At 41.1% G+C, this 14,477-nt stretch overlaps 1 protein-coding gene across 1 annotated transcript in view; it reads left to right on the top strand.

Annotated features, from left to right (window-relative positions):
* The window catches only part of LOC309659935 (uncharacterized protein), a 159,437-nt gene that overhangs the window by 141 nt on the left and 144,819 nt on the right, over window positions 1–14,477 (top strand). The window contains exon 2 of the mRNA XM_082460237.1: window positions 6,298–6,419. Coding sequence (XP_082316363.1) covers window positions 6,298–6,419 — 122 coding nt within the window. The remainder of the gene's footprint in view (window positions 1–6,297; window positions 6,420–14,477) is intronic.

The raw sequence follows: 14,477 nt of genomic DNA, 5'->3' as shown, positions 1-14,477 counted from the left end.
GTAGAGGGCAAGGGGTGGGGCGGGGGCGGGGAAAGGGGAGGGTCCTTCACGAAATAGTGGACCAAGGACGGTGAACCTGAAGAACCCCCAGAGTCATCCAGCCCCTGGTCTCAAATACCTGGCCGCGTATCAGAATTACCTGGGAGAATCTGGGGGAGCCGCATCCCGGTACTACTCAGTCAGAATCTCGGAGTGGGGCGAGGAATCCGCCTTGTGTTTATGCTTCCCCACGGGATTCTGAAGCACAACCAGTTTTGGAACTATTAAAAGGTATTTTACAGATGTGGAAAGTGAGGCCCGCAGTTGAGTTGGTGCATACACCCCCATCTCCACCTCAACCATTAGCGGAAAAGGAAGACATGAAATAAAGAGGCTTATGCAAAGTGCGTATTTGTAACGCAGAAGTAATTTAAGTTAGTCGAGGAAGGCTCTACCTGGAGCAGCAGCAAAACCACGATCATAGAAACTGGGAGGCCGTCTGACTCTCCATCAGCCCCATCTTCTGTCAGTGTCCAAAACAAGACGATATTCCAAGCTTTCCTGATCCTCACCTCATTTATAGCTTTCTAATAGTTCATTTATCTTCAGCTACCCTGATGCCAGCTTACTTAAGGCCCCCTGCGCAACATATTAGAGAGGCAGTTAGTGGGTTTTGAAGACAGACCAGCAAGGTTCTGATTCTAGATCTGCCCTATACTAGCTCTATGATCTCAGGAAAGTTACCTAACTCCTCCAAATCTTAGTGTTCCCACAGGTAAAATGAAGATAATAATACAAACTTGTAAAGTGCTCACAGTTAAAAAGTGCTTTAGAATAGTGCCTGGCATACAAACAGTATTTACTCTTAGCAGAATTAGTATTGTTGATATTATTTTTACTGTTTAATACAGATAGCCACGCCAAACTGAAACACTTTGCATGCTCTCTGTGTGTGCCTTTGTACATATTAATTTCTCTATCTGGGCCATTTCCCTGAAACACAATCTTCCTCAGCTCTGGCGTCATCACCTCAAGGTAATTCTTCCTGAGCATCCCATTCCCACTCCATAGCTTGATGTAGCGACGACTTTATGTACAACCGTAGTGCCCTGTGCTGGCCTCTGTATTAGCCTCCTATTGCTGCGGTAACAAATTACTACAAACATAGTCACTTAAAACAACACAGTTATTATATTACATTTTTGGAGGTTAGAAGTCCAAAATGGATTTCACTGGACTAAAGTTGGCAGGGCTGGATCCTTCTGAGGCTCTAGTGGAGAATTCATTTTCTTGCTTTTTTCAGCTTCTAGAGGCCACCTGCATTCCTTGGCTCATGTCTCCATCCTCCATTTTCAAAGTCAGTAGCATAGCATCTTCCAATCTCCCTCCAGCCTCTCTTTCTCTCTCACCCTCCTGCCTGCCTTCATCTTAAAAGGACCCTAGTGATTACACTGAGCCCCCCAGAATAACCCAGGATACTCTCCTCATTTCAGAGTCTTTAACTTAATCATATCTACACAATCTGTTTTGCAATGTAAGTAAACATATTCATAGATTTGGGGGATTAGGATGTGGCTGTCTTGGGGGATGGGCATTATTCAGGCTACCACAGACTCTCACAGAAGTTACCTCACTGTGTTGTATTAATTTGTATATTTATATGTCTCCTTCTCCAATGGCATGTGAGCTGACCGAAGGCAGTACTACCAGTGTAGCTTACTGATCTTTATATCACAATGCTTAGCTCAGAGCCTGGTGTGTAGTAAGACCTGAATAAGGCTTTAACAGCTTTATTGAGGTAAAATTGGTATACAGAGAACTGCACATAGTTAATGTGTACAATTTTACTAGTTTGTCAATATTTACTGGCTAAATAAGAGACTAGATGATGCTTGAATAGAGTTTTTGAAGGACGAGTAGGAATTTCCCAGGCAGATAAGGGAAGAAGACATTCCTGACAGAGAGATGGTAAACAGCATGGGTTGGAAGAATCATTAGTCCTGGCTGAGTCAGTATTGCTGGAGCATGATGTGTTCCGAGGGACGAAGCTGGGAGTAGTGGTGTCAGATCAGGGACAGAATTTGGATTTACCCTGAAGGCTGGTGATTCCCAAACCTGGCTGATCATAATTACCTGGATAGTCTTTTAAAAATATTTAGAAAATTTTCAGGCTCCACTTTGGACATTCTTATTCATTAGGTCTGAGTAGGGCTCTGATCTGGGTTTTTCAAAAGCTCCTTGTGATGGTGGTCTGCTTTAGGGATCCCTTTCTGGAGGTGACAAAGGAGTCACTGAGATTTAGGCTGGGCAATTTTGGCACCTTGCATCAGAGGACAAGCGCTCTGGAGAACAGATTTGAAGATAAGACTGGAGGAAGGGACCTAAGGGGATCTGTTACAAAAGCTGAGGCAGGAGATAATGAAGGCCTGAATTCAAACACTGGCACTGAAGATGGACAGTATGACTTATTTAGATGTCTAGTATTTAGGTATTTATATGTCTAGTATGACTTCCAGACTTTTGCCTTGAGTGTGAGATGTGGCATCCAAAAGAAGAACAAATTTAGATACACCTAAATAATAGGAATAATGAGATAACTTTTTATGTACTGAGTTTGAGATTGCCCATGGGCTGCCCACAAGAGTATGTCCAATTCGCCAGTTGAATAAATGGAACTGTAGCTCAAAGGGTAATTACAAAGGGAGGGAGTAGAGATGATGAATATAGGATAACGTTTTTAGCAGCTTAGATGAGACGGGAAGACAGAGTTTATGTGATGACAGAGAGATGTAGGATCAAGCAGAGTATAGTTTTGTTTTGTTCTCATTTTAAGGATAGTGTATCAGTCAGGGTTCCACCAGTCAAACAGAACCAGTAGGCGATGTATATACACTTTTGAAAGGAAATTGGCTCACATGACTGTAGGGGTTGAATAGTCAAATCTGAAGTCCATAGCGCAGGCTGTGGTAAATGGCAGTCTGGAAACTCAGGCAGGAGCTGAAGTTGCAGTCTACAGGTGGAATTTCTTCTTCCTGTCCTCAGGGAAACCACAGTTGTGTTCTCAAGGTCTTTTAAACTGATTGGATTAGGCTCATCCAGATAACCCAGGATAATCTCCTTTACATACAGTCAACTGATTGTGGTTGATAATCACATCTACAGAATGCCTTCACAACAACACCTAGACTCATGTTTGATTGAATAACTGGGTGCCTCAGCCTAGTCAAGTTGACACATAAAACTGACCATCACAGACAGAAAGTGATTTCATCACCTGAACAGGCTAAGAGAAATGGGGCCAAAAGAGTGACAAGCTGGACCTACTAAAGAGATAAAGGTGAGAGAATTGATGAAGAGAATTGATGAATTATTCATTCAACAAAGTTTGTGAGCATCATCCCAGAGGAGACAAGCAAAGGTGGGATCAAGAGCTTAGGTAGAGGGGTTGTCTTAAAGATCAAAAAGCCTTTATCCTCTGAGCCAGGAAGAAAAATCAAGATAGCTTTAGACATGGCTATGTTTGGGGTACGGTAACAGAAAGATGAGGGAGCTCCTATGTTGTCAGTGAAGGAGGATCATTACCAAGAGGGGAGGGCAGGGAGATGGGTTCTGGGCGAGCAGTGGATATTTAAAATCAGAGTTTCCTTGAACTGGGGGATATGGAAGAGTCGTGTGTTCTGTATATTAGGGAGAAAGTAAGGATTTACGGCCACGTTTTTAAAATTTCAAATTTGCAAAGAAAGACTGCCACAGACACAAATGACCATGAAATAGAACCTTGTCCATCTCATTAGCAATTCAAAAAATACAGATTAAAATAATTTCGAGGTATTGTCATAGAGACAGAGTAAAAGCATGGTGTCTCATGTTACTAGGACTTTGGACAAAAATTCAGATACAAAGTGATCCTTTGTTGTTGTAATCATGAAAATGGAAAATGATATATTCACACAATGAATCAGTGGTTTTCTAATATTTTGGCAGTGGAATTCTTTTTCCCCCACAAAATCTTAACACAGAAATCAAATATAAAAAACAGTAAAAGCAGAATTGTAGTGGTTAAGGGTACAAGGGAGAACGCAGGGTCCTCCCATAAAGGCCTCCTGCCCAGGCTCCTAGAAGTACCTCATAAGACACTTCCTAGGAACAGTTTAGAATCCACTGTTGTAAATAAATAAATATGTATTGATGTGTGCAACTGTTTACGATACATTAAGGTGTTTTCTAAAGCAGTTTAGAAAACTCTATGTACAATGTGATTACATGCAAAAATATACCTCCACACATGAGAAAAAGGTCTGGAAGGATCTAAATGAAGGTGTTAACAATGATTATCTTTTCAGCAGTAGGATGGATCTTTTTTCTTCTATGAGCTTATTTGTACTTTCTAAAGGAGAGAAATACATGTTGCTATTGTAATAAGAAAAAATTATTTTTAATGTTAAGTGTGTATCAAACTCTTAGGATGTGTGTGTGTGTGTGTGTGAGTGTGCGTGCATACACCAGCATATTCGGACATACATTTTTTGGCCCATCCAGCTATGGTCTTTCAGCTCTAATCTCATGCTTCTATACTTTGTGATGCGGGGCTGGGATTCTGCAAAGCCACACGGTCTTTGCCGGCTGGTGGTTATACCCATATGGACCACTAGAGGGAGATTGGAAGGCAGGAGGAGGCGAGAGGTTCCTGTTTGTTTTCTTATTCCTGGTAGTGTTGCCAGGCAACAGCTCTTCATCCCAGGTAATGACAGTTGCTTCTAGTCCCTGACTCATTTTTACACACTGGAGAACTAATTGACCCCTCTAAGGTACTGGCAGCACCTGGATGATGTTCTATTGTCAAAGATCTGAGTCCCAGTTCTGCAGATCACTTCCTCCAAAAATCTAAATTCTAGTGTTCTCCTTGCCTCCCCAGCTCCAGGGCTTGTAACTGCTTTCAGCAGTTACCTCTGTGTTACCTCAGTGTTGCATGTGTGCTTTTAAGTTCTTAAACATCTATTTAACCAGTTCACTATATTAAATTTTCTCTGGTGAAATACTTAGTATGAGTCTGTTTTACTAACATGATTCTTAAACAAGAAGTGGTCCTAAGAAACAGCCCCTCAAAATGGGATTCTGAGGTTGCTCTGAGCTTGTCCTTAGCTTTGAACACCATAGTGATCTCTTTAGCAAGGGGAAATGGGATTTGAGTATCCATGATACGCTGTGGCATCATACTTAATCACCTGTGGTTGATTGTGATGAAATGCCTTCTGTGGCCCTAAGAGGGACCAGATGACCGTTATGATAGCAGTGATGCTTCTACAAGAAATGACAAGCTCAGATCATTAACTCTTAGCTCAAGTCACGGAGAATCAGAGAGTTTCTATAGTGGCTCTAAAAGAATCACCTATTTCTTATAGCTGCAGGGCTGACCTTGACCCAGAATTTAATTTTGTAGGTTACAGAATTTCAACCAGAATTGAATTCATAGATTTGAAAATCTTGTATGTGAAAGTTAGGGCACTGACTGGTAAGAAGAACTCTGAGACTTGGAATAGGAACCATCTAGTTTGACTTGGGAAAAGCTGAGAATCTTGGAGTTGCTTGCCTTCTTGTGTCTGAGGGAACTTGTGTTAAGACCCCATAATAACCTCAAGACCCACTCCAACTACTTCTCATCACCTCTAGAGCTAACCCAGTTCAGACCTCAGTTTGCTCCAAGGGGACAAGTACAAAGTCTGACATGGAAGGAGATGGTTTACTCCAAAATAATTGCAAAATGTTGCTAATTGACAGAAATGGAAATAATAGGGGATTTTAAGTTATTAGACTAAAAGAGGAAGGAATATAAAACACTGGATTAGACCAAATGTATTGATATGGGTCATTATTACAGTTACTAAAGATCTTAGTTAGAGACTTCCCCTGTGGTCCAATGGTTAAGACTACACACTTCCACTGCAGGGGGTGCAGGTTCGATCCCTGGTTGTGGACCTAGGATCCCGCATGCTGCATGGTGCAACCAAAAAAATTAAAAGATCTTACAGTTAGAAGTGTGTCTAATGATTTTCTTGGTTGCTTGAAACTTGAACTCAACTATAGCCTATACTCACTGAAGGTAAAATACCAGATTTTTCCTGGCACAATGTAGAAGGAGGAATGCAAAGACTCAGAGAGATTGGAATGATGGGGTGCATATATAATCTGACTTGCACACCCACCCACCCCCATTATGTCCTCTGAGAGGTCACTCACCCCACTGAGGCATTGAGAAAGGCATTAATGACGGGCTACTTTTGTGTCCTCACAAAGTTCTGTGATGGCTGTCTTCTGTAGGCTATGGTGATGGTAGAAGATACCGCCATTGAAATCGGCTCCATGATTTCAGTCAAAACGATGGGATCCCAGAATGACAAAGGCCAAGTGGCAACAATTAACTACAAGAGACAAGAGACAAGGTTAGTGCATTTACTATAATGGGCAATAGAGACAAAATGTTAACCGAATTTTTTGACTAGCAGGAATCTTTAGTAGTAGCTAATTGATCATGGTGTCTGTAGGAATTGAATAGATAGCAGCCTATTAAAATATTACTTCATTTATATAGCAGGGACCAGAAACCTAATCTGAGCACCAAAATGAAGAGGAGACATGACTCCTTACTCAATTTCCAGACTTAAACAAGTTCAGCAGCACAAAATTTCTTGATTAACAAGGAAGCTGGTACAAAGATGCTTATCAGTGTCATTTACAGTAACAAAACTTTAGAAACATAAGTATCCATGTATCAGTTATTTATTGCTGGTTAGCAGTCAACATATTCACGACTTAATCACTTTATTACTTACAGTTCTATGGGTCAGGAGTTTGGGCAGAGCTCAGAAGGGATGGCTTGTCTCTCCTCCACATAGTGTTGGCTGGGAGGGCTCTGCTGGGTCTAAAAGACCTACAATGGCCTTACTTACAAGTCTGGCGCTCCCATTGGGATGGCTCAAACGACTGAGGGTGAACTGGGATGGCTGGGTCTCTCTTTCTCCGTGGCATTAGCCAGGCTCACACATATGTGTGGGGCTTTGGTTCTCCTCCATGTGGTTTCTCTCTCCACATGGCATCTCATCCTCTGGGACCCATCTCCCCATGTAGACTCCCTCTCCAATAGGATAACCTGGACTTCTTTACGCAGCAGATGGATCCACCCTGAGCAAAAGCAGATGCTGTACGGCCTCTTAGAGTCTGAACTCAGAAGTCCCCAAATGCCACTTCCATCACACTTTATTGGTCAGAACAAGTCAGAAGGGCAGCATAAATTCAAGAAATGGGGAAACAGACACGAGCTCTTGTTGGAAAAAGCAGTAAAGACATATTGCAAAGAGGTGTGGACACAGAGAGACCCAATTCAGTCACTGGGTCCATTTTCAATAACCTATTGCAGGCTAACAAGAAACATATCTCTTAAAAAATTAAGGTACATCCATACAATGAAAAACAGTAGGCAAAATTGCTGTAACAAACAGACCCCCAAATATATAATGGTTCAAGCACAATAGATGTTTATTCTCACCCACATTGTGTTCAATACATGATTATTCAAAATTTTAGGCTCCTTCCATCCTTTGACTTTGAATTCCCCTAGGGCCTTGTCATCATCTGCATCTAGCTGTAAGAAGAGATAACATAAAGGAGACACACCTGACTCTTAAAAGCATTGGCCCAGGAATAGCACACATCACATGCATTCCTATTCTGGCTACACGTAACTGCAAAGGAGCCTGGAAATGTAGTCTAGCTGCATGCCCAAGGAGAAGGAAATGGATTTTGATGAACAGCTAGAAGACTCTGCCACAATCATTTTTTAAAGATAGGCAATGGCACAGGGAAATGCTCACATTATATTAAATGAATGGAAGGGATTACAAAACTTTATATGACTCCAAGTTGGGGAAGGGGCAAAGAGAAATGTATATCTGGAGTGAAAATGGTACCAAGATATTAATGATTTTTATTTCTGGTTGGTGAGAGTACAAAAGTTTTATCTTCCATTCTTTTCATTTTCAGAATTGTGTTCAGTGAACACAAATGACCTCCATAACATGAAAAATAATATTTTTAAATGTTAAAATATCTAAATTATAAACTCAAAGCACTCTTTTAGCATCATTGCTGACAATCAATCTGTCTCAACTCCTAGAAGCTCATAGAAATGTAAAGAAAAAATGCCCATTGATAGATAGCATTATTTTTGCCACTCTGTTTTCTGAAGTATTTAGGGACCAGCATACAATTTTAATACAGACAATTCCTAATTTAGAAAAGCCATTTCTAAGTGCATTGTTTGAAACTGAACATCTTCGCCCATAAAGTGAACGTAAAACATGATGATGAGGAACCAGAGCCAGCCCCCCAAAGCCGCTTTCCTCCAATCACTCATGTGATTGGTTCCGGCCAATGATGTCCCGGCCATTGGTTCTATAGAGGACAACTATGGATTCCAGGATTGTTACAGAAAAGTGCTTTCCACCGTCAAGATTAAAACAGCAGGAGCACATCTTCCCTCAGCTTGGGTCACCCTCACCCCCAACAAGCTCTGGCACTCAGAGTGGGAGCTTACATCCTGCCATGTTCCCAGAACTAGTTTCTCTACCAGGTGGGAAGTGGGAGCTAGGATCTCTCAGCAGTGAGCCCCTGGCATGGCGGGAGCAAGAAGGTGGAGGGGAGAGCTGGGTTCTAGGCCTGGGAAGGGGTCCCCACGCGGCATGATCACATTAAGACCCAGGATTCTGAGGGAGATACAGTGGTGGGGTGTCAGATTAGGATGATGGGGGAAATGCAAGGGACTCCTAAGATGGGGAAGAGATGTTTTTCCCATTCACTTTCCCCTTCACAGATGTAGTGATCTTGAATACTTTAGTTCCTCTCCATCCCAAGTCCTCTGTCATCCCAGTTCCTTCACTGTCCTTAGCTCCAGTAACCTTCACATTCACTTCACTTCAGTCACATGCTCTCAAATCATATCCCAAATCTTGCCACCATCCAGAATTAGTCCATATCTGATACCATAAATTCAGACATTTTTCTTTCTGATGATAGCGTCCTATCTTTTCAACTTTCTTACTCAAGTTATTTCTTATAAATCTGATCTTAAACCTTACTGGATCACCAGTCCTTAACCTCTTACTGTCTTCACATCAGTACCCTTCCACCTTCACCCTTCTTTGTATACAGCTTAGATTCTCCCAGTCCATTGCACGCCAATGTTATCAATCTCCTCTCCCCGTTACACTTCCATCACATTTGCCTAGCCAAAGTCCAACCCTTTATTAATTCCACTCTCTGAATTTTCTGTAATTATGGGGAAAAAAACTGAAGTCCTCAGACAAGAACTCTCTCAACTTACTAATGCCAAACCTACAAATTTACTTGTCCCTCCACCATCCTATCTTCCATTCCTCCAGTTACAATGCATAAGGCGATTCTCCCCTCACCTGAGGTGAATCCCTTCACTGGCTGTCTCCATCCAGTAAAAGCTTTTTCAGAAAAAGGATCATGTGTGCTTGTTAACTGCTGCCTTCCAGGACCTAGCAGAGTATCTGGCATATAAAGTGCACAGTATTTATCAAATGAATAGCTTTGGTGAGTTAAGGAAAAGATAGGGACAGAGAAAAGGAATAAAAGAGTTATTCTTCCTATCCTATTTTACTGTTTTTGGTCAGAAGAGAGAAGAGTATTTTGAGGAGGAGAGCAGAATTTTTCTCATACGTAAAGGACAGAGGTTGATCAAGAATTGACAGTATTTGAACTGTTAATAATTCTTACATTTCAAAAGTCACCTGAGTGGGTGAAAGTCATTTCCATGGCACGTATTAGCTATGTATAATTTATTTTCCCGAGAAAAATTCTTCCTTTAGAATAAACTTCCAAATAAATTCCTTTAGAATAAATTTCTGTCATCTAGAATAATTTTATGTACAAATCCTATTCATCCTTTAATTCCTAGTTCCGATGCCCCTTGTTCACCTCCCCCCAAATCTGGAACTTATCTCTTCCATCTCTGAACTCCCATCTCACTTTCTCTCTACCTCTCTTATGATACTGACTGCCCACGGTCTGCCTTGTTCTTGAGACATTTGTACCGAGTTCTGTAAGCACTTTCATGCAGGGCTGTATATCCTCCCTCCTGCTGGCACGTGGGTGCGCAGTAAATACTTGTTGAGTAAATACTGAATGAATAAAAAAGTCTTTCAATAAGAACCAGATACTAGCCTGGCATCAAGAAGTTCTTAATTCAAGAAACACAATAGCTCTAGAAGTCACGGGAACACGTTTGAAAGGCTAGGCATACATATGCATAATGTGTTAATAACCCATACGATAGTCTCCAAAAATTTTCCTTGATTCTAAAAGGCATCCTGTCACAGGTTTTAATTTAAAAAGCATGCTTCTACCTGACTATACTTTTTGAAAATGTTGGCATTTTTAGGGCTGTTGAAAAAACAAACATTTTCTTTCAAAATGTAATACGCACGCAAAAGCCTTAAGGAGACAGCCTCTGACTTGTACTCAGGAACTTTCAGAAGATATAAGACTAACATGTTTCATTTGAATTCCTGAAGTGAATTTTGGTTTGGATTTTGATCTGAACGTGTAGGTATAAATCCCAGTTTAAGATCTGGAGCATATATAAGAATTACAATTTTCTTGGGTCAAATGCTGATTTTCACTTTATGGAAATGTGTAAAGATAACCCCTTACAAGAATCTTATAATTATCTAAAGATACATGAAGTGATGATTGAAGAAAAGGAAGAGTTTAGAGAAAAAAAGATGAGAAATGAGTTCCCAAAAAACAAGTAAAAAGAGAGTGGAATTAAAGCACCCATTATTGAGAAATCAGACTCTTATAGAGCAACCTTTCAAACTCCATTCAATATATATTTTATTATAACATTTAGCTTCACAATAGAGTATGACTTAATAGCTTTAAGTGTAATTATTCCCCACGGACCTTTACACAGACACCTTAACAGCATTTGCTGAGGAAATCCACAGTCCGCAGTTATGGCTTGCTCAATACCCACTCTCCACCAGAGGGCAGCAAGAGGCTGTACCCACATTACTCTCTAATGGCTCCTGGTTTAGTTAGAAGCCAAGCAGAACCTAATCTACATTCCAGCTTGCCAGTGGAATCCCAGCTTCACAACCTCAGACAGAATGGAGACAAATCGACTTATCCCTGGCAGAAGAGATTCAAATTATCAAAGAAACGTCTTACAGCAAAGTAGATGCACATGATTTCAAGGCTTTGCCCCTAACTTGGAAGCAAGTCATGTGACCTGAAGGCATAGTTTTGGCCAGGAGTGGCATAACCTAAATTTATCTTCAAGGCGCAGAGTCACTTGACCCTGGGAATGGCAAGACTTTTAAAAAAAAAAAGTTGATAATCAGATAATTGGATATATTTTTTTCTGCATGAAAGACTCTGTGCCTAAGAACTGACCTTGGAGAAAGTGAAATCACTATTCCTGCTCTTTGACAGCCTTGAGGCAAAATTTCCAAGTCAAATTTACAAGGTGTATAGGGATTTGGTTGCTTGTTTTGCTTTCTTCTCTCTTGCCAGTTACCTCCTGAGATCCGGGCATGGATCAGTAAAATCCCTCTGCTGTGGCTGCCAGCAAGTCTGTGCCTGATTTGGCGCCTTTCTGAAAAGATACCAGGGCCTCTAGTGGAACATAACACCCTAGTACTAAGCCAAGGGACAGAGCCAAGCCACATTTCAGCGTCTGCCGCTGAACCAAGCTCCGAGCCGGGGCCATCTTTTCTGCCCAAGAAGTTGTTACTGGACTCTTGCAAGTGTTTGCTTTTGTGACTAAACTGGTCAAGAAAATGTTTTTTAAAATTAGGGTTCACTCAGAAAGGAGATAGTCTGTCTACGCCCGACATTTTCAAGAGACACATCATCTGTGCCCCCAGATACACTCACAAAAACACACATACACTGATGCATACTTGCCAAGAAACAAAAAGTTCTCAGGAGAATCATGCTCCTGAAAGCTTTCTCTCTTTTACACCAGTATTTACTGCTGTCTCTTCTCATAAAATCTACTATAAGAGATGCTGGTATAGCAAGAATTTTGCCTCAGGAATATATAAGAAAACATGATCAGGGCAGTAAGCAGATGTATTCAAATAGTTACAAGGTACTCAAGTGTCGTAAAGCCAATACATAGAGTCACATCTAACTCAGGTCAACTCTAGAATAAAAATGAAAGATATTAAAATTGGCATGGAAAATCTCCCCCCATGAGCATGTAGGCATCACAAGAACAGGAATGTTTACTCCCTTGTTCTAACAAGAAGCTATTCAGTTCCTCATTCTGACCTAAATGCCTAGAACAGTTCAGGTGCTCAATTAATATGTCAAATGAAAAAAGTGCTTAAGAAAGTTACCGCATCAGAGACCAACATCTCTTAGTAAGTCCATTTCAGATAATCTTTCACCCCCTCCAGCATGAAAGCAGATCATGATTTCTTCAGTTGAACACTAGCTGATGTAGTTGTCTTGGGTCAAGGGGCCATGTTGTATGCATCTTTAACAACAGTCATATCCAGAGAGGCAAGCTGTTTACCCCAGAGAAGCCCATGGGCACAGATGCTGACTGAATAAATGAAGACTCCCATCTCACACTCTCTCTGGGGTAGTGTTGCCAGATTGAGCAAATAAAAATAGAGGATGCACAGTTAAATTTAAATTTCAGATAAGTGAATTTAGCATAGGACAAAGACTTATACTAAAAAAAATTCACTAACTAAAATTCAAAATTAACTGGGTGTCCTGTGTTTTATCTGGTAATCCTAATCTGTGGCATATACTGCACCATTTTGCTCTTCCTGAGCAAAATGGTGGGAGAATTGTCTAACTTTTAAATTGTTAGACTTCCCTGGTGGCGCAATGGTTAAGCATCCGTCTGCCAATGCAGGGGACACGGGTTCGAGCCCTGGTCCGGGAAGATCCCATATGCCCGTGTGGATCCCACATGCAGAGCAACTAAGCCCGTGTGCCACAACTACTGAGCCTGTGCCCTGGAGCCTGCGAGCCACAACTGCTGAGCCCATGTGCCACAACTACTAAAGCCCATGCGCCTAGAGCTCATGCTCTGCAACAAGAGAAGCCACTGCACTGAGAAGCCCACACACCGCAACAAAGAGTAGCCCGCACTCGCCACAACTAGAGAAAGCCCTCATGCAGCAACAAAGACCCAACGTGGCCAAAAATAAATAAATAAATAAATAAAATTCTAATTAATTAATTGTGACCTTTCTCTTGGGTGACACAGATTGTATGTTTTTTTTAACACCTTTATTAGAGTATAATTGCTTTACAAGTGTGTGTTAGTTTCTGCTTTATAACAAAGTGAATCAGCTATACATACACATATATCCCCATATCTCCTCCCTCCTGCATCTCGCTCCCACCCTCCCTATCCCACCCCTCTAGGTGGTCACAAAACACCGAGCTGATCTGCCTGTGCTATGCGGCTGCTTCCCACTAGCTAACTATTTTATATTTGGTAGTGTATATATGTCAATGCTACTCTCTCACTTCGTCCCAGCTTGCCCTTCCCCCTCCCCGTGTCCTCAAGTCCATTCTCTACATCTGCGTCTTTATTCCTGTCCTGCCCCTAGGTTCTTCAGAACCTTTTTTTTTTTTTTTAAATTTTATTGTGACTATCAGTTGACGGTCAACTGGAGGCTCCTCTCATTTAAATCTTTATTTGCTCTTGCTAAAATAAATATTTTTATGGCGGAAAGCAGTCCTTTAAGAAGACCTTCTGGGGACTTCTCTGGTGGCACAGTGGACAGGACTCTGCACTCCCAATGCAGGGGTTCGGGGTTCAATCCCTGGTCAGGGAACTAGATCCCACAGGCATGCCTCAACTAAGAGTTCTCATGCCACAACTAAGGATCCCTGGAGCCACAACTAAGGAGCCTACCTGCTGCAGCTAAGGACCTGGTGAGCCACAACTAAGGAGCCTACCTGCTGCAACCAAGACCCAGCACAACCAAAATAAGTAAATTAATTAATTAATTTTAAAAAAAGATGACTTTCTGTCTTCAATCATAAAATCAGATTTAAGAATAAAGAAAAAAATAAGATGCAAATATAATTCTGACAAAATAACAATTGTTCTCCAAAATAAGCCCCCAAATTGAAATTAAAATGCCTAGGGTACATTTATAGCTAGCACAAATACTAAAGGAATAAACAATAATTTTCAATTGATCAGCTAGCATTTTGTGAACACTTCTGGCTTTTAGAATGAATAAATAGAAATGTTAACAGGAGGTGGGGAAACATCACAGAAGCACTGACTTTTAAAAAAAAAAGGAGGAGTCACATATAGAGAAGCACTCACAAGAGCCTCTACAACTAAAGGAAATGAGAGTTGGGGGTAGGGCAGAGTTAGTAATACACAGCAAAAGAGGGCTAAAATATTTTTTTTTTGAATTTTTGAATTTTAT

This window comes from Balaenoptera physalus (assembly GCF_965194825.1).
Source record: "Balaenoptera physalus genome assembly, chromosome: 4".
Lineage (NCBI taxonomy): Eukaryota > Metazoa > Chordata > Mammalia > Artiodactyla > Balaenopteridae > Balaenoptera > Balaenoptera physalus.
The sequence above is the reverse complement of the archived record's forward strand: the minus strand, read 5'-3'. Positions and strand labels throughout refer to the sequence as shown.